This window comes from Ursus americanus, chromosome 14 (assembly GCF_024610735.1).
Source record: "Ursus americanus isolate L20-20 chromosome 14, mUrsAme1.1.p, whole genome shotgun sequence".
In the NCBI taxonomy this organism is placed as follows: domain Eukaryota; kingdom Metazoa; phylum Chordata; class Mammalia; order Carnivora; family Ursidae; genus Ursus; species Ursus americanus.
Genome location: NC_142140.1, coordinates 63,178,457 through 63,198,432, shown reverse-complemented (window position 1 = coordinate 63,198,432; position 19,976 = coordinate 63,178,457). Strand labels below are relative to the sequence as shown.

Genomic DNA, 19,976 nt, shown 5'->3' with positions numbered 1-19,976 from the left:
GTCTCCATTCATGAGGAAATGTCTTTTTTTTTTTTTTTTAAAGATTTTATTTATTTGACAGAGAGAGAGACAGCCAGAGAGAGGGGGAACAGAAGCAGGGGGAGTAGGAGAAGAAGGAGCAGGCTCCCAGCGGAGGAGCCTGATGCGGGGCTCGATCCCATAACGCCAGGATCACGCATTGAGCCGAAGGCAGAGGCTTAACGACTGAGCCACCCAGGCGCCCCAAGGGGAAATGTCTTTAATCAAGATGTTGGAACTATTTAGGGGGCAAACGGACTCTGCATACAAGTTCCACACACACGCCTGTGAGCAAAGGAAGCAATGGACGGCGGTCGGCAGGACTGGACAGTTCGACCTCCAGCACCTGACTGCAGGACGGCAGGAAGCAGCTGTAGGAGCGAGCGGGCCTCCGGCTCTGCCCTTACAATGTGTGTGACCATAGGCCTTTGTGTGACCTTTAACCTTAATTCCTCTTTTGTAAAAAGAAAAATGGAGGAGCACCTATCAAGTACCTTGCTGAATTCTCGTGGAAAATACTTTAGATACACATAAAATGCCAAGCACACACCTGGTTCACAGCAGGTGCCATATACAGCTATGGTTTTCTCTTACTCTTTATTTTTTTTAAGTTTATTTAAGTAATCTCCATGCCCAACATGGGGCTCGAACTCACGACCTTGAAATCAAGAGTCACACGCTCTTTGGACTGAGCCAGCCAGGGGCCCCTGTAACTATTATTTAAAATTCTATCAGATCATAAAACCCCTGGGGGGCAGCGACAGTGCTTCGCACTCTAGCTAATCACCAAACATTAATGAATGAATGAGGCAATGGATGAATGGAACGGATAAATGAATGGAGGAAAGGAGGGAGGAAAGAACTGGATGGATGATGGATGGATGGATGGATGGATGGATGGATGGATGGATGACAGAAGGAAAGAATGGGATAGAGGGATGGAGGGATGAATGGAGGAAGGCAGGCAGGCTAAAGGCTTATTCTAGGGAAGTAGGTGCCACCCATTTCTTCCAGAAAGGGAGTGGCTACATCGAGAAGCAAATACTGAGCTCCGGTCTGTGCTGGGGTAGCCCTAGGACACAGCCGGAGACTCGCTCAGAGAGACTTCTGCAAACAACTGCTTACACAGCACGGCGCTACATTTTAACAAGCGGAATCCAGAAAGCTTCTGCTGTTTTTCTGATGAGAACACGCAGGTCCTGACTTGCGTGCTTTTATACGTCCCAGCCCCTCCACCCCCGTTACAAGGAAGGGGCACATACGACGTCCCTCTGAGCCCAGAGGAGTGACGGGAGGCACAACGTGGCGATCACTGGGTACAGAGTGTGCATGGGGGGGGAGGAGGGGCAATGGAACATTTTCCCGGCCGTGCATCTTCACTTCCCAGGGCGGGCTCTTTCCTCCACACCACCTGCTTCCTCCGGGGGCCCACAGACAACCCTGTCAGAGCAGAAGAACCGAAAACAGACCCAACGGCATAAGGCAAAAGCAGGCAGATTAATAAAATAAGCAGGTTTTTTTTGGCATTTTGGCCCTTGTCTGTCCAAGACATATTTGGAGAGAAGGTGGGGTCCTTCTGAATTTGAGGATGAGAAGGACAGCAGACCCCTGGCATGAACCGTCAGACCCAGGGGAGCCTCCCTGGCCTGCTCAGCAGCCCGTCTCCCGGGTCCAGTTTCGGGCATTGATGAAGAGCTGGAGCCAGGGGGAGGCGGTCAGGGTGTCAAACGGGGGAGGTCGCCAAGCCCACTGCCACGGCCTCACAGCCCGCTCAGGGTGCGGCATGAGAGCCAGGTGGCGGCCATCAAGGGAGCAGACGCCAGCCACGCCCCCCGGGGACCCGTTGGGATTCATGGGGTACTGTTCCGTGGGCTGTCCGGCGTCGTCTGCCCAGTGCAGCGGGGCCAAGCCCCTGGCCTCGATCTGGGCTTGGAGTTCCGGAGAAGAAAATGCCATGTAACCTGCAGGGGGGGAAGGAGGAGGGAAGTGAGGGCAAAGCTCCCTCCTGCCCTCCAGCCAGCCCGGCCCCCAGACCCTTCCGCGGCCTTCCCGAGCCTGACCTTCCCCGTGAGCGCTCCACACGGGCAGCACCGCGCCCTCCATCCCTCGCAGCATCAGGGCCGGCCCGGGCCCCACCCGCACGCTGGCCCAGCGAGACTCGAAGCGCCCGGACACGTTGTGGCGCAGCATGAGGCCGGGCTGGGCCGGCCAGGAGTCGGGGCCTGGCTCCTCGGCCTCCTGGCGGGGGCTGCCTCCCACCCAGCCCAGCAGAGCCAGCAGCTGGCAGCCGTTACACACGCCCAGGCTGAAGGTGTCAGGCCGCTTCCGGAAGCGCCTCAGCTCGGCCCCGGCCAGCGGGTGGAAGGTCACGGCCGCCGCCCACCCTAGGAGGGAACAGGGACATCAGGATGGGGCCTGGGATGGAGGGGGACGGCCGCTTGTCCATGCCATCATGCCTTCCACCCTGCCATGAACCCCTCCAGCCCCCAACACGCGCGACACACACACACACACACACACACACACACACACACACACACACACACACGGCAAATGCAAAAGGAAAGAAACAGGTTTATCTGCTTCAATGTTGCCATTCCCGGGCTGGAGATGGCCACAAGTTTTTTTGGCCTGGTGAGCAGAGCATTTGTAACAGTTCAACTGCCTAATGTTTCAAGATAAAATTTCATATAAAAATCTGGACTTTGGGGCGGCCTGGGTGGCTCAGTTGGTCCAGGATGTGCCTTCAGCTCAGCTCATGGCCTTAGGGTCACGGAAATGAACCCCACATTGGGCTCCCTGCTCAGTGGGGAGCCTGCTTCTCCCTCTCCCTCTGCCACTCCCCCTGCCTGAGCTCTCTCGCGTTTACTTGCTCTCTCAAATAAGTAATATCTTAAAAAAAAAAAAAAAAAAAAACATAAAAAAAACCCCACATCTGGATTCTTGGCTTCTCTTGGAAACCAGAAAGATCCGGCCACGCTGAGCCCTCTTTCCAAGGGCACAATCTGCTGGTGCTGTGTAGCTGCCGCCCCTCTGGACGGGCCCGTGCCACCCAGTGCCACCCAGGGCCACCCAGCCTCACGTGTTACCCTCGGGCCCGCTGCTGGCATCCGACCCAGAATGAATGCACTCCCCGGCCCCGGCCCTGCGGAGGTAAGAGGCCAACTCCCGGTCACGAAGAAGGCAGCCGAGAAGGTGCGGGGGAGAGAGTGGGCCGATGCCTGACCCCTACCTTTGGCAGAGCCCAGGACATCCGCATAGCTGAAACCGCCCACAAAGGCCAAGCCACGGAACGTGTCCAGTCCGATTGCCCCAGAGCACAGGTCCTGCATGGTCACGTCCCACACCTGGCAGGATGGGGAGGGGAAGTCTAGGAGGACACACAGACCGAGGCCAGCCCTGACCCTGGCTCTGCCAGCCACCCTGCTCACCTCAAACCCGGCCAGGTGGAAGGCATCTGCCATCTCACGGTCTCCATTACTGCCCTCCTCTCGCAAGATGGCAACTCGGGGCACGGGGCCACCTGGGGGGAGGAGGGGTGTCCTGGACAGAGGGCTCCGTCCCTCCCACCCCCCACCTTTTCCTGGGCAGGCCCCGGCATCCCGGCCAGGGCTGGGGAAGCCCAGATGGCACAGAGTCCCTCACCAGGCTCGTGGGGCACGGACACTCTGGGGAAGGTTGGGGGCAGGCAGTAGCTGGGCCCCGTCCGCTCCCTCAGCCCCTGCTCCTCCTCGGCCACACAGCGTGGCTCGGCCTGCAGCCGCTCCAGCTGGAAACTCGTCTCCTCCCAGACGGCGCGCAGCTGCCCAACAGGCTCCTCCAGGACCACGGCCCCGTTCACGGACACTCGCACCTAGAGGGACGGGCGCGTCTCTCAGGGCCAAGAGTCAGCGTGTCCCGCCTGGGCCCCCGCCCCCCAGGGCTGGCACAGGTGAGCCACGGCCTCCCCGCTGCGCACCGTCCTGCCCCTCCTCACCAAGGCATAGGGCCCGGCGTCACCCGTGGCGCCCAGCTCCAGGCAGTGGAGGCCGGCAGCCCGGTAGCGCCCCAGCACCTGGGCCACGTCTGGCTCCTGCACCTCTAGCACCAGGCCCGGCTCCTCGGCGAACAGCACAGGCAGCGCTGGGAGAAGAAGGAGGACGTGAGGGGGACTAGGGTGCCGCCGTGGATACAGGGGGGGGCCGTCAGGGGCTCAGGGCTGAGTGACGGGAGGCAGGGATCAGAGGTGAGGGGAGGCCTGGGAGAGAGGAACCAAGGACGTGGCCTCAAGGTCTGGGGAGGTCCCAGGCGGGTGAGTCACCAGGCTCAGTGGTCAAAGACAGCCAAGGAGTCAGGGAATGGGGCTGGGGACGCTCCATTTTTTTTCACAGGACATGGGGTCTACAGGGTGGGGCAGGCAGCCCAGGCCTCAGTCTAGACCCCTGGCTCCTCACCATCGACCCCAGGGGCAGGCACGTCCACCTCTATCCCACAATTCCCAGCAAAGGCCATCTCTAGCAGGCAGGTGATGAGACCCCCGTCACTGACATCGTGGCCTGAGCAGAGGAGGCGGTCTGGAGGAAGGAGAAAAGTGCTCAGTAGCCTCGGGGGCCAAATGTGATGGGCCTGCACCCGCTTCTGGAGAGTAGGTCACGTGTGAGAATGTGGGCACACACCGAGAACCAGAGACCAGGGCGACAGACCCCTCTTGCCCACCCTCTTACTTGTTCAGCCGGTGAGTGCCTGCCACACGTCAGTCACATTCGTCACCTGCCCCAGGGCCTCACTCACCTCTCAGCAGCCCCTGGGTGACGCTAAAGGCACGCACCAAGTTCTCGGGGAGATCCAGGTTGGGAGGCTGCTCGCCCAGCTGCGAGAAGCATTGGGCCAGAGCCGTGCCCCCCAGCCGGTGCTGCCCAGGGCACAGAGGCACATACAGCAGACAGCCTGGGGAGACAGGGCAGGGGTGAGGGAGTTGCACGGCTCAGAATGCCCCGTGCTCACGAGTATCAAGGTTCCCGGCATGTGGACAGACCCACAGACCCCCAGTCCCAGAACGAAGACGAAGGGCCCAGACCTCCCAAAGCAGACCCCAAACCGAGGCCCAAGCTCTGGATACACAATGCAGCGAGGAAGGGGAAGCGGCCGTACCTCCCCCTCCAGGATGCTTGAGGTCTGGGGTCACAGTGGCTGTAATGTCTGGGCAGACCGCATAGGCTGAGATGACCAGCGATCCTGCAGAGCGAGGAGGAAGACAGTGGGGGTGCCTGGGAGGGGGGTGCCTGGGGGCGCAGTCGGCGGAGGGCCCGACTCTTGGTTTCGGTTCAGGTCATGATCTCAGGGTCCTGAGATCGAGCCCCGTGTGTCCCTCAGGCTCGGCGCTCAGCTGGGAGTCTGCTTCCCCTCTCCCTCTGCCCCTCCCCCAGCTCTCGCACTCAATCTCCAAAATAGTTAAAAAAAAAAAAAAAGGAGTAAGAGAGTGAGGTGCCAGCCCAGCCCCGCAGGTCTGCCCTCTCCCCGTGACCCCCAGACCATACCAGGAGCCCGCACTGTCTCAGAGCCGACCCGGGCGGCCATGCTGAGTGAGTCCTTGCCACCATCCACCGCCACACCCAGGGCCGCCATCACTGCCACCATAGCCTCACAGGCGTCGGCCAGAGCCGCGCCCTCCCCTGGGAGCTTGGCCGCCCACATCCAGTTCCCGCTGCACTTCACGTCCTGGGAAGCGGCGGACACCGGGCGTCAGAGAGGAAGACAGGTGGAGAGGCTGGGGTGGGGGCGGAGGGGCAGGGAGGGCCCGCGCAGGAAGGGCAAGGCCGGAAGGTGAAGGGTGGATGCAGATGCTCCCGACGGCCCGTGGCTCCAGGGCAGAGGCTGCACGGGACTCACCCGGAGGTCGGTGACCAGCGCGAACACCAGGTTGGTGAGGGCCTCGGCCACAGCCAGTCGGGCGGCCACCTTGGGGTCCAGCAGGCTTTTGACGGGCTGCTCCCCTAAAGCTGTGGCAGCCCCGACGAGCTCCTGGTGACTCAGTGCCACGACGGCCACATCTGCCAGGGGGGTCTGCAGGGCTCCCACACACTGCTGCTGGGCCACCAGGCCGCCTACAGAGCGGTCCACCTGCACAGCCAGATGCGGTTGGCAAGGGGCCAGGGCCTGGGGCGCTGGGGTCGGGGGCCTGCCTCATCCCACACACATACAGGCCTCAGGAGGCCGGAGCAGGGGGGCCGGCCATCAGGGCCGCTTCTCCCTTGGGCCTGCTGAATCCCCACCGTCACGGGGAGGGGGAGGCCAGGGGCGGGTGAGCAGAGGGAAGGGACAGAGGGCTGCAGGGCGGAGCAAGGCTGTGGGGAGGACCTTGTTGGTGAGGTAGCGCTTGCTGGCCACGGCGGGCAGCCTGAGAACGCGTTCCAGAGCCGGGCGCACACGCAGACCTGGGGGCAGGGCCAGAGGCTTGAGCATGGGGAGACTCCTCTGGAGGAAGAACTCCTACGATGCAGAAGGTGACAGGGCTGTGAGCAGCTGCGGGAGAGGTGGGGCAGAGAAGGGAGGAATACCTGGCCTTCCCCCCTCCCCCACGTACCTTCCGAGGCACCTTGCCCAGCACCCAGTCCAGCTCCAGGTCCACAGGGGTTGGGGGAGACAAGGGGTGGTCATCCTCCTGGCCATTTCTTCCAACGGGGCACTCCCGATCGTCCACCAGCACTATCTACAGCCACGCAGCCCAGAGGGAAGGCGACTGTGAACCCCAGCAGGGAATACTTCCAGAAAGCAGGGCAGAAGTGCTCTTTCCACCCTCTGTCTGGCTTCCCTACTGAGTGCCTGCCCCTGGCCGCCTCCTACACGCTGTCCCCCCGTTTGCGTGCCACCAACTCCCATCGTCCTCTCATCTCTTTCCCCCACGGCTCTCTCTCCCTCCAGCCTGGACGCAGGCAGCTCCGAGCCCACCCACCGCGGCCGCCACTGACCCCCTAGGCCAACTCACTCTTTTGTCCCCAGTGATGGTGCCCACAAAGCAAGCCGGGCAGCGTTCCCGGGCGCTGACGCGACTGATGAAGTCCCGGTCAAGGGGCCTCAGCAGAAGTGCGTTCGACTCCTGGTACTCGGCCCCCCAGATTTCCAGGGCATTCAGGGTCGGATCCCCGAGCTGCATCCAGGAGGGAGGAGGAAAGGGAAGGGTCAGTGGGCACTCCCTAGTCTCATGTCTTTGCTAGGAGTCGGGGGGACGAGGCCCACCTGGAAGCGGCTGGTGTAAATGACGGCCCCGGCGGGGTCACTGAGCTCCTTCAGGACGTTGCCTGGTGACAGTGCGTGCGGGAGAGGTGGTGATCGGCCACGGTCCGCACCCGGCAAACAAAGGGCAGACCCCAGCCTCCAAAGGAGCCCCTAATTCCGTGCGTCCTGCATGAGCTGCTGCTGCACCCCCACTACCAACCGTCCTGCGGCGGCAGGTCCCCCCACCCCCCCAAAGCTGAGCGCATCCAGAAGGCACAGAGTGTGGAGAAGGGGACCCAGGGCCGGGCGGCCGCTTGCAGAGCCCCGGTTCCTCGTCCCACTCCCTTTCCTCACCGTTGCCACCAGCACCCTGATCGTGGAGGCTGCAGATGGGGTTCCCCGTGGCGGCCTCCACACAAGCCCGGATCACACGGTTCATCTTCTGTTCCATCTCGGGGTCCCCCCGCTGCACGGCCCCGAAGTCCAGCTCACTGGTGTTGTCTCCCTGCACCTGGGGGAAGAGATGGCAGAGCTCGACGGGAGGGGCCTGGGAGCTCACACCCCACCGATGCCCAGGGCCCGACGACGTCACGGAGTCTGCGCCTGAGCCAGTCCCACGCACCTGCACAGACGACGCAGCTCCACCCCCAACTCCGATCCTGTAGACAGGACCCCCGACCTTCACCACATCCATGCCTGAGAGGAGGGACGGTAGAGTCAGAACGCGGGGGAAGCCAGTAGAAGAAGCATGAGCATGAACAAGCGTAGGCGAAAGGGAAGCGGCTAAGAGGGGAGAGCAATCCGTATTACAAACGTACGTATTCTTTGGGTAAATACGCGTTGCAGAATTCATGCTCCAGCTTTATCCACATAGGCACAAAATCACCTATGCACAAAACTAAACACTGCGGCATTATTCGTGTTACCAAAGCCAGGAAATACAGCTGACCCTCGAACGACACTGGGGTTAGGGGGTGCCGACCTGCACGGTAAAAACTCCGCACGGAACAATCAGCTCCCCCAAAAGTCAACTACTAATAGCCTACTATCGCCCAGAAGCTTTACCAGTAACAGCTGATTCATAAACGATAAAAACTAATACACGAATAAGTAAAACTAATGAACAATTAACACGTGTTCTGTACATTACACGCACACTGTGCCCTTACGGTATCCGTTATACTGTATTCTCACAATAGTGAGCTACGGAAAAGAGAACATTCCGAAGACAGAAGGAAAATACATTTGCAGGACTGTACCGTATTTATCGAAAAAAATCCGTGCACAAGTGGACCTGCAGGCCTCAAACCCATGTTGTTCAAGGGTCAACTGGAGTCTAAATGCTAACAAGGGGGCGCTGGTTCACAAATTACGGTCTGTCCGTACACTGAAACATTATCTGCCCCCCCAAAAAAGAGAATCACATATGAATGATTTAGTATGGTATTTATCAATGACATGATCTCCAAGATACATCGCTACACGAGAAGCGCGAGGTGCAGAATTACGCGCACCCCTTTACAATTGCATCCGGAAAAAAAATAACCGTAATAACAGAAGCGCAAGACTTACGCACTGAAACTACAACATCTGTTAGACCTCAACAAACGGAAACAGATCCCGTGCTGACAGAGTAAAGGGCTTAACGTTGTCATGATGACCGCATAACCTGCAGTTAAAGACCTGCGATCAGCACAATCCCGTCACGAGCTAGCTGTCTTTTTCACAGAAACGGAGCAGCTGATCCTAAAACTTGTGTGGAAATGTAAAGGGCCTAGAACAGCGCGAACAATCTTGAAAAAGAAGAACAAAATTGCAGGGCTCACACTGTCTGCTTTTAAAACTTACTACAAAGCCATAATAATCCAGACAAGGTGGTACGGGCACAAGGACAGACAGATACGCCAATCGATCTAAGGACCATGGGATACAACAGTGAGTCCATAATGAACTCTACGTTTATGGCCAATCGATTTGTGTTTCTTTTCTTCTTTTTTTTAACTAGGCTCTGCACTCAACGTGGGGCTTGAACTCACACCCCCAAGATCAAGAGCCGCATGCTCTACCGACTGAGCCAGCCAGGAACCCCGGGCAACTGATTTTTGAAAAGTCCCAAGACCATTCGCGAAGGTACCAATGGTCTTTTCAAAACACGGCGTTATGGGGGCGCCTGGGTGGCTCAGTCGTTGAGCGTCTGCCTTCGGCTCAGGGTGTGATCCCGGCGTTCTGGGATCGAGCCCCATATCGGGCTCCTCCGCTGGGAGTCTGCTTCTCCCTCTCCCACTCCCCCTGCTTGTGTTCCCTCTCTCGCTGGCTGTCTCTCTCTCTGTCATATAAATGAATAAAATCTTAAAAAAAAAAAACCACCAAAACAAAACAAAACAAACATGGTGTCAGGACAACTGGATATCCACGTGTAAGAGAGAGAAGTTAGACTCCTACCTCACACCATGTAAAAAAAATTCATTCAAAATGTATCAGAGGGGCGCCTGGGTGGCTCAGTTGGTGAGGCATCTGCCTTCGGCTCAGGCCATGATCCCAGGGTCCTGGGATTGAGTCCCATTTCAGGCTCCCTGCTCAGTGGGGAGCCTGCTTCTCCCTCTGTCCCTTCCCCTGCTCGTGCTCTCTCTCTCTCTCTGTCCCCCTTTCCCTCTCTCGCAAATAAATAAAAAATCTTAAAAAGAAAATACAGACAAAAAAAAAAGTATCAGAAACCTAAATGTAAAAGCTCTAATAATATGACAAGAAAACAGAGCTCTAAGTCTCCTATGACCTGGGCTTAGGCAATGGTTTTGTTACGACATCAAAACCAAAAGCAGCAAAAGAAGATATAGATAAACCTGACTGGACCAAAACTAAAGACATCTGTGCTTTTTTCGTAAGACGCCTTAAAGAAAGTAAAAAGATACCGCACAGACCAGGAAAAAATATTGGCAAATCATGTATCTATCTGATAAGCGTTTAGCATCCTGAATACATAAAACTCTTATAACTCCACGAAAAAAAGACAACCCAATTTAAAAATGGACAAAAAAAATCCAAAAAAAAAAAAAAAAAAAAAAAAAAAAAGAACCCAGACAGACGTGTCACACAAAGGAAGATCTCTAAACGCAGGTGAAAAGACGCTCAACATCATTAGTCACTAGGGAAACGCAAACCCACCCACAATGAGACGCGGCTTCAAGGGCAGGTGCCTAGACCCGAAGAGCCCGAGAACAGGAGTAGGTGAGGATGTGGGTTCAGAGCCCCCTTACACGCTGCGGGCAGTGTAAAACGCTGCAGCTGCTTTGGAAACCAGTCTGGCAGTTTTTCAAAAGGCTGGACACGGTGTGTGACCCCCAATTCCACTCACAGCCTCGAGGCACGAGAACATACGGGCCCAGAAAAACATGTCCACGTGTGTTTACAGCGGCATCATCCGCACTTGCTGAAGAACCCAGATGTTTACCAGCTGCTGCACGGGGAGACGCATGAGAGGTGTGGCCCTAAGAAAGGACGAGGGTCTGGTCATACTACCGTACAGATAATTCTTGAAGATACTGTGCTAAGTGAAAGGTGCCAGACACAAAAGGCCACCTCCCGTGCGATTCCATTCACGTGAAATGTCCGGAACAGGCAAATCCACAGAGATACACGTAGACGAGCCGCCGCCGAGGCTGAGGGAGGACGAGACTGCTAACAGGGACGGCGGTGATAATAATGTTCTAGAATGAGTGGTGCCTGAGGCACAGCTTTGGGCCTATCCTAAAAAGCCGCTGACTGGGACACTGTAAAAGGGTGAACTTCATGGTGCACGGGCTACATCTCCATAAAGTGGTTATTAAAAAAAAACCCAAGTGTGCATCTGTGCTGTTTGTTTTTAAAAAGGGACAAATACGCCCACAGGTCTGTTCACAGATGCAGGAAAATACCTCTGGTCAGGTACACAAGTCACTGGGTAACACCGGTTATCTCTGGGGAAGGAAGCTGGGAGGTCAAGGGAAGGACAGTTTTCACTGTATGACCTTTTCTGCCTTTCAAGTTCTGAGCCACGTGACTGGGTCACCTCTTCCGTAAACGCGACCTGGTTCTTATCTTGACTCCAGCACACCATCCAGCACGCCATGGGGCCTAACGGATGTTTGCCCCCTGAACTGAGCGGGCAGATAAAAGCCCCCGGCGCACGGCAGGCACCGAACAAACACGGGTTGGCCTGACTTAGCAGGGTGGGTCCCTGCCATGTGGGAGGAAACCGGGGCGCACCCAGAGCCAATGCAGCCCGAGTGCCCCGCTGGCGTAAAGCCCTGTCCTGCCTTGGAAACTTGGACCGGGAGAAGAGACAGGACCTGGGAGATGAAAAACCAACCCAGGAAGTGGCCTCTAAACTCCCCTCCGGCCGTGCTGGGGACAAAGCTGGCGGGACATGGAGAAAAGGGGCAGCAGGCTCTTACCTGGCTCAGGGGGCTCCTTGCTCACATGCTCAGCTTCCATGGACCCGATGCCCCCACTAAACATGATGGGCTTGATCCACTCACGCCGCTGGCCGTCTGGGAGCTGGAGGCCCAAGGAGCGGGCGAAGCCTGGAGCGTGGACATCCCAGGGAGAGGGGGCAGAGTCCGGTCACCCAGTGTCCCCCAGCGCCCACTCGGTCATACACTCCACCCCCCTCTGGTACTTGGTGTCCGTTATCCCCGACACCCCCAGCCTCACCGGCCAGCACTGGCTCCCCAAACTTGTTGCCATAATCAGACGCCCCATTACTGGCCTCGATGGCGACCTCCAGGGGCCGGGCGAAGTTCCCAGGATACTGGAAGCTTGGATCCTCCCAGGGCAGATTGTAACCTGGAAGGAAAGCAGAAAGCTGGCTGGACCGTTGAGACAGAAGAGAGAGGAGGCAGGGTCCTTCAGAAAGAGTCTAACTAAGCCACCAAGAACCGCCCATGCGGGTAGAATGTTCCACTTTAGGGAGTTCTACTTCAGGAAGGTGTAGGGTCTACACTAAAGCACCGATCTTGCTCCCCAGCTCCCACGCCAGCCTGCCCTCAGTCTTAGGATCGGGGTTAAGGCTCTCTAAGGAATGAGACTTTGGGGGCAGGTGGCGGTCATGAGACCGACCCAGCATCATGTCTCCTTGCTGAGCAGCTGCTAGATTATGAACAGAATGGCAGTTCTGCAAAGCCTGTCTGGAGACTTGGGTCCTCCCCCCCACCCCCAGAGTCCTCACAGAGACAGCTGGTGACAGGCCAGCTGCTCGAGAGCCCTGCCTCCCAGGAAAAGGCACCCGGGATGACCCAAGACAGGAAAGTGCTCCATGGCCGCCAGGATGAGGAAGAGAGGGCAGGGAGGAAGGCGGCGGGACCTGGGATGTGCAGGTTTCCGAAGCAATAGCCAGCAGTGCCAGCCACCACGTGGGCCCCGCGGCCCGTGCACTGGATGTCTCGGATCCGGCCCCCTGTGCCTGTGGTCGCCCCGCTGAAGGGGGCCACTCCTGTAAAGACATGGGGGAGACGTATGGGTACCAAAGAGACAAACCCCAGCTCTGACCACGCCATTAAAAATCAGGACAGGGCACCCGGGTGGCCCAGTCGGTTAAGCATCTGACTCTTGATCTCCACTCAGGTCTTTATCTCAAGGTGGTGAGTTCAAGCCCCGCGTTGGGCTCCATGGTGGGCATGGAGCCTACTTAAAAAAAAAAAATCAGGACAACCAGCCTCCCTGATTGTTTTGCCCAGGCCCAGATCGGAGGACCCTTACTCTACCCCATACTCTGATCTCACCAATCCATCCCCAGGATCCAGCTCACCTGTGGGGAAGTTGTGGGTCTCTGCTGTGAAGACAACGTGTCTCAGGGCCCGCTGTTGCCGGAAGCAGCTTGGCTGTGTGGGGTCCTCAGGCCGCAGGAATCGGACTTCCTTCCCCTGGATCGCGCTGTGGACGCACTGGCTCTTACTTCCTTCCTGGGGCCTGCATTTACCCCACCAGGGCTTGGGGCCTCCCCGCCCCCGTGCCTGCCATCCACCCAGCGGAGGGCACAGCCCACCTGCTGTTGTCACAGAACTTGAGGACGTTGTTGGGGTTCGAAGATGCCTGGGTGCTCATGATGGACTCAAAGAGGGAGTGTGCCAACTCCTGCCCGTCCATGTGGAGCAGGCCCTTGAAGAACCAGTGTCGGCTGTGTTCGCTGCAGGGGTGACGCGGGGAGGGAAGGACAGGCAGAAAGCTGGGTCACTTCTCCCGCCGTGCTGTCTTCTCAGCAATCAGCAACAGTGAACGGCCAACTCTTACAGAGAGAACGGGTCAAAATAGATCCCAAAAGCCATAGCCTTCAAACGTCCTTTCACTACAGATTGCTCAGATGCAAAGTGAATATGAAATCGAGATCTGGGTGTAGACTACGGGATGGATGAGGAGCCCGGGCCCTCGAAAAGACTTGGGGACACCCCTGAGCCAGAGGAGAGCCACGAAGGCAAGTCCCTGTGCTCTTTCCTTTCAACCTCCACAGGCTCGGACTTCAGAACATCCCCATCCCTCCCCCACCTATTGGACTGAGCCAAGTCGAAGGCCTCCACGGTGCTGGGGTTCCGCTGGAGCTCCTGGAAGCGTTTGGTGTAGAAATCCAGGTCCCAGGAGTCTAAGGCCAGGCCTAGGAGACAACCCGGGAGAGCTGACAGTAGGACTCAGGCGACCTGGTCCCAGGGCTTAGGCTCCCTACTGGCCTCGCCTGGGCCTCCCTCCCAGGCACCCCGGCTCACCCAGCTCCCGGTTGGCCTTCTCCAGGGCACCCCGGCCCTCAGCCAGGATGTTGATAGAGCCGTTGAGAGGTGTGGATATGCTCGCAAGGGAGAAGCTCTGGATGGGATGGGGGAAGTGCTGCTCCGTCATCCGGTCATGCAGGGTGGCCAGAGCGATGGCCTTCATCTCGGGTGATGGGGGGTGGGCGAACTAGGGGCAAACACACACAGAAGGCAGGAGGTGGAGGGCTGAAGTCTGGACAGGATGGCGCACCCCGGGTCCTCCCAGTCACTCAGGGCCAGCCCACAGCTGATCTGCGTGGTGCCCGAGCGCCAATTAGAAAGACACGCCCCGTCCGTGCACGAGCCACGTAAGGGTGCACACACTAGCAAGGGGAGCCCAGACTGGACTTCCTACCCATTCAGCCCCCGACCAGGAAGTCTCGGGCAGTGAACAACCTGCACACAGGACAGGCCTAAAGCCAAGAGCCCGTACCCGTTTCTCCTGAGTTCAGGACCTCATCTCTTTACCTCGGGGCCCAGCCCCTCCTCCCCCTCGCCACGGAGAGCCCAATGCCTCACCGAGAGCCGGTAGCGCCGGGTGGTCTCCACGCGATCCACAGCCCTCAGCCCAGCAGCCCGGCACACTGACACAACGTTGGTGGATGCTGGGGTGGAGAAGTTCAGCCTGAGGGGTGCGCCGGATGGTTAGGGCCTGAGAGGCCCTGCTGTGAAGGTGGGTCCCACCCATCGCTGTCCCACCAACCTCTCCCCTCTATCCCCCTCACCACTGGCCTCTAGCCTCAGACCTGGGCACCAAGAAACCTGCTTTGGAAGGTCGCTCAAATCAAACCGGACCCGTCCTTCCAGCATAAAACGCTTTGATTTCTGCTTCTCAGAATGCAAGCTGTTTTACTTCCAGAACATGCCTGGAAGCTGGCTCAGTCTTTCAAACACATCTTTCCAAATAGGGAAGGCATGTGCATGGCCTTCTAAGCAGGGCGTAGGATGGAGGGAAGGAAAAACAAACCTGCCAAGGGTCACAGGAGAAGGAAGAAGAGGAATGGGAGTGGAAGGGGTGGGCAGTGCGTCTGGAAGGGAGCTCTGCCTGAGGACATGGAATGCATTTACCCTGGGCTGAGACACTCGCCTGGGCCCAACCTCCAAAAGCAGGTCGTTGGAGTCAGGATGGAGCCAGGACTTCTGAGCAACATCTCCTAGTAACAGGGGGCAGCCAAAAAGCCACGTCAGCTTCTTCACCTCCTCAGCGCTCGGGAGGGACTTGGCTGCAAGGAGACAGGACGGGGATATCCTGAGACCCTGCCCGGCCTGGCACACCTGCCCCCACAAATCCAACACTGGGCCCAACCTGTCCAGTTCACGTTGTAGCACAGCTCTGTCTTGACACCCTGCAGCTCTGGGAGTTTCCCTTGGAGCTTCCTCCGAGTGTGTCCGGAAGCTGCCCTCTCATGGCCAGAGGGATGGACATAGAAGTGAAGAACGGTGGCCATCGCTGGAGTTGTCCGTCGTGGGGAATGACTTAGGTCCCTAAAAGGTAATCAGCTATCACCTGTCAAACTGACTTCAGATTTCCAAGACAGCTGAGGCTCTGGAGGCATTAGGGATGGGGTGGGGGAAACAGGGCCATTCGGAGAGACGAGATACTCTGAAAAACGGAAGCTCGGGGGGCTTCATCCTGCAAAATGGGGGAACAGGGAATACGGGTACATCCTCGGCACACGATCCTTGAGCACCTGCACTTTGCTGGGCCCCAGGCAAGGTCTTAGGAACACCGCTGTGAAGACGACAAAAATCATTTCTGCCCTCACAGACCTTACATTTTATTGAGGGAGACAGGCAAGCGCCCCAACGTTTCCAGTCCAGTGTGGTTAAGGCCGAGAGACTGCGGCTACCTGCCTAGCACTTGAGAAGTCAGGGAAGACTTTCTGGAAAAAATAGCATCTAAGTGTAAACCCACAGGCTGAGCTGGACTGGGCCCAGCTGGTGGAGTCAGATGACACCGTTCTTCCGGTACGCCTCTACCTTCTGGCTGCTCTGTCTCAGGCACCTGTTGGGGGCCTGTCTTTCACTCTCCTCCGTCTACATGCTCTTCTGAAGTGACTTCATCCAGATTCGTGGCCTTAAATACCATCTAGTAGATTAAGCCAACGAAACTGCCAGGATTCAACCATTTTTGACCAAAAACAGCAATGTCATCTCATTCAAGTCGTTATCTGCCAACAGACTCCACAACTTAATTCAATCCTGACTCTCCCCGACACTCCAAACTAGTACATTAAAATGCTCACGTGACATCTCCACACAGATGTCTCATAAACACCCATGGTAGTGTGTTTGGGCCCAAACAGAAATTCTAATTTCTCCTTTCTGCAGACCTCCTGTTCTCCCAGTCTGCAAATCTATTTCCAAACATATCCCAAATCTGTCCACATCCTTTCATCTCTGCTACCATCACTCGTTCAAGTCACCACCGTCACTCACTTGGGGCCTCCTGCATAGCACCCCTGATTCCACTTCTGCCCCAACCACAAACCATTTGCCATATTTTAGCATAAGTGAGATCATGGCTTGTCATTACGCATGGTATAAGCTTCTAACTCAGGACCCTGGCTCACCCAGCCAGGCCCCCTGCCCACTTTTCCAACCCTATCTCATACCATGATCCTTCTCACTTACAACATCCCACCAAAAACTGGCTTCTTTTCTATTCTAACTTGCCAACCTCAGTTTTGGAAGGCTATTTTCTCACCCTAATATTTGCATGGCTAGCACTTTTTTTTTTTTTTTTAAAGATTTTATTTATTTGACAGAGAGAGAGGCAGGCAGAGGGAGAGGGAGAAGCAGACTACCCGCTGAGCAGAGCCCCATGATGCGGGGCTCAATCCCAGGACCCTGGGTCATGATCTGAGCCTAATGGAGAGTCACCCAGGTGCCCCGTGGCTAGCACTTTCTTATTTAGATTCCTGGTGAAATCACCTTCTTGGAAGGGACTTCCTCAACCCACTCCTCTTATTTTCCTATATAGTGTGTAGCAGTACCTTAAATTTTATTTTATTTACTTAGTACCTGACACTTTATTTCTATTTATTTTTTTTAGTACCTGACATTTTAATGTTAACCCTACCTTCCCCACGAGACAAAATCTCCACGTGGGCATGGACTGTAACTGTTTTATCTGCACTGGATCGCCAAGGCTTGGAACAATAGGTTAAAAGGGCTTAAAAAGGGGGAAAAAAAAAAGTCTAGTATTTGCAGACTGAAGAAACTCTTGATTTCCTCCCACAGCAGCCTTTCCCGCCCTTTCAGGCCAGGCCTCATTTCAGGGAACGATGCTGCATTCCTGTTTCTCAGTGCTCCCCACCCCATTCTGATCACCCTTTCTAAAGTCAGATCCCTCACAGTGGTCCTTTGTACCGTAACTGCCACAGGATTTATCACATAGAAACCATTTGCCTTAGATCTATCAGTCACAGACAATACAAGCTCCAAGAGCGCAGGAGCAGGGCCGGCTACATCGGGGCTGCATCCCCAGCGACCAGCGGGACATAAGCGAGGCAGTCGGCAGGCAGGCGTTTTGTTGGTGAAGGAACTGGGCAAGAGGGGTTGACTTTATGTGGGGCGGGGGGGGGGGGTCTCCCCTGACACGCGTCTACGGACCGCGCACATGGTTGCAGGAAAAGGGCCCCAGCTGGACGCAGCTCGGCCTGCTGGGGACACAGAAGCGGCCTGGATCAGGACTGGGACGAGTGAAGAAAGGGATGCAACAAGCGAGGTAGCAAAGATGCCCGCGACGCAATACCCACGTGAGAAGATTCCCAAGAAGAACCGTGGACCGCTGGCGGCCTTGGAGGAGCCATCCAATGACGTCACCGGAAGAGGCGGAGCCCCGCCCACTTCAGCGCGCCGCTGTGTGGTAGGCTTAGCCACCGGGGGCGGTATTATCTGACTTTCTCCTGAGGGGCGTCTGGGGGCTCAGTGGTTTAAGCGACTGCGTTCTGCTGTGGTCATGATCCCGGGGATCTGGGATCGGCCAGCCTCGGGCTCCCTGCTCAGCGTGGACTCTGCTTCTCCCTCTCCCTCTCCCCCGTTCATGCTCTATTTCTCTCGCTCGCTCTCTGCTCTGCCTCTGATGCAAAGAAAGAAATCTCTCCTGGGTTAACCTTGTTGACTCTCCTTGTCCTCACCTCTCTGGTGCCGGTGCAAACCGTGACGGAAACAAAAGCCTGGAATGCAGGAAAGGGGAGGAGAAGCATCCTCCTTGTCCAGGACTCAGTTTCCCTCTCCCTCCTACTTCGGCTTTCTTCCACTTTTTTTCTTTTCTAAATAAATGGATTATTTTTAACTCGTAGCAGAGTGGGAGGCCTACGTTTTTAATTTTCACCTTCTCGCTAGTTACAATATCAATGACAGAGAACATTTATTGAGCATATATTAAGGCACGGGACGTGATTTCGTTTGATCTTCACAAAAACCCTGTTTTACAGATGTGAGAGCTGAGGCTCCTGGAAACGACTTGTCCCCTAGTTTTGTGACTCAAACACTTAATACTTTCTACCTATGTACACATTTTTTGGCACATATTTTAAACCCTCATAATATATAAATATGTGGTTTGTATCAGTCGGGATCCTATCAGAAAACAGATAACACACTCAAAAAGGTTTAATCAACAAGAATTCAGTAGAATATATTTATAGAGATATGGGCAGGATTAAGGGAACTGGGGCGCCGCGGTGGCTCAGTCCGTTAAGTGTCTGCCTTCAGCTCGGGTCATGATCTCAGGGTCCTGGGATTGAGCCCCACATTGGACTCCCTGCTCAGTGGGGTGTCTGCTTCTCCCTCTCACTCTCCCTCTGTGCTCTCTCTCTCTCAAATGCATAAATAAAATCTTTAAAAATTAAAAAAAATAATAAAAATTCCTTTGGAAACTTTCTTTATCTCTACCCCCAAGATACATGTTGGCAATCATCCCCAAACATATGACCCACCAATATACATCTGAAGGGCCTCACGACTAAGGTTTTGGGTTTTTTTTTTTTTTAAGATTTTATTTATTTATTTGACAGAGACAGCAAGAGAGGGAACACAGGCAGGGGGAGTGGGAGACGAAGAAGCAGGCTCCCAGCAGAGGAGCCTGATGTGGAGCTCGATCCCAGAATGCAGGGATCGCGCCCTGAGCTGAAGGCAGATGCCTAACAACTGAGCCATCCTGGCGCCCCAAGGACTAAGGTTTTATTAGACAGTAATAAATGACCTTTTCCCAACAATAGCTAGCCCCCTTAAGGTCTTAGAAACCTTGCTTCCAAAACGCTGTCCCTAACCTCCTCCCAACTTGAAATATATAATGGGCCTCTCCTCATGACCCCAGTGCTGCTCTTTCTGCCCATGGGATCTGTCCCCGTGTTTTAATAAAACCACCTTTTTGCACCAAAGACATCTCAAGAATTCTTTCTTGGCTGTCCGCTTTGAACCCTAACGTGTTTCCCACATCATAGCCATGAGAGAAAGGCATCCGACAGGGCAAAGGAGGCCACAAGTACAGTGTTCAGGGAGAAAGGAAATGAACACCGGGTTCTCTCTCCTGTCCTCAAGTTCCCACGTAAACTGTTTCTGTCTCTCACTAGCCAAACATAATCTGAAGGCTGAGGGCAAGGAAGCTGGAGTGGTGTGCCAGGTCAAACACAGTGTCCGGCGCAGTGGTCTTTTTAATGAGTCAGACAACAAAGAAATATTCAGAGTAAAAGGTGAAAGTCTCCATGCCTCACAATACAGGTTCAAGGCAAGGGTAAGGCAAGTAAGGCACCTAGGGGGCAAAACTTACAGAAGTACTTAAAACGTTCCCCTAATTCCAACCCTGCCCCAGACATAAGAGTTACTACTTGTTGGGCGTATTAAGTTCCGGGCTATTGAAATGAGTACTCTCAGGCTCACTTTTGACAGAGGCCACATGTTGATCTTTGACATCTGAGCACTTCTTGGTTTCTTTCCCTATAGGCACTCCTTGACTCCGTCCAGTACCTATCTTCCAGAACC

At 55.8% G+C, this 19,976-nt stretch overlaps 1 protein-coding gene across 2 annotated transcripts; it reads right to left on the bottom strand.

Moving 5' to 3' along the window:
- Positions 1 to 757: 757 nt before the first annotated feature.
- Positions 758 to 17,831, bottom strand: PFAS (phosphoribosylformylglycinamidine synthase). 2 transcript variants are annotated; one of them, XM_045797297.2, is made up of 28 exons: positions 17,747 to 17,831; positions 15,292 to 15,470; positions 15,073 to 15,208; positions 14,505 to 14,610; positions 13,944 to 14,133; positions 13,729 to 13,834; positions 13,232 to 13,372; positions 12,995 to 13,119; positions 12,551 to 12,679; positions 11,902 to 12,033; positions 11,643 to 11,771; positions 7,835 to 7,908; positions 7,567 to 7,723; positions 7,234 to 7,295; positions 6,983 to 7,144; positions 6,581 to 6,706; positions 6,355 to 6,486; positions 5,887 to 6,117; positions 5,535 to 5,715; positions 5,149 to 5,232; positions 4,789 to 4,944; positions 4,452 to 4,571; positions 3,995 to 4,140; positions 3,664 to 3,871; positions 3,450 to 3,541; positions 3,251 to 3,365; positions 2,079 to 2,402; positions 758 to 1,979 (listed from the first exon to the last, which is right to left on the bottom strand). In XM_045797297.2, exons 2-28 carry the CDS (start codon positions 15,431 to 15,433, stop codon positions 1,669 to 1,671), a joined length of 4,017 nt encoding a protein of 1,338 aa, XP_045653253.2. In that variant the 5' UTR covers positions 15,434 to 15,470; positions 17,747 to 17,831; the 3' UTR covers positions 758 to 1,668. The 2 variants fall into 2 exon arrangements, with proteins under 2 accessions (XP_045653253.2, XP_045653252.2); XM_045797296.2 differs by having other exon boundaries at positions 15,292 to 15,618; positions 17,747 to 17,815.
- Between the last annotated feature and the right edge of the window lie 2,145 nt (positions 17,832 to 19,976).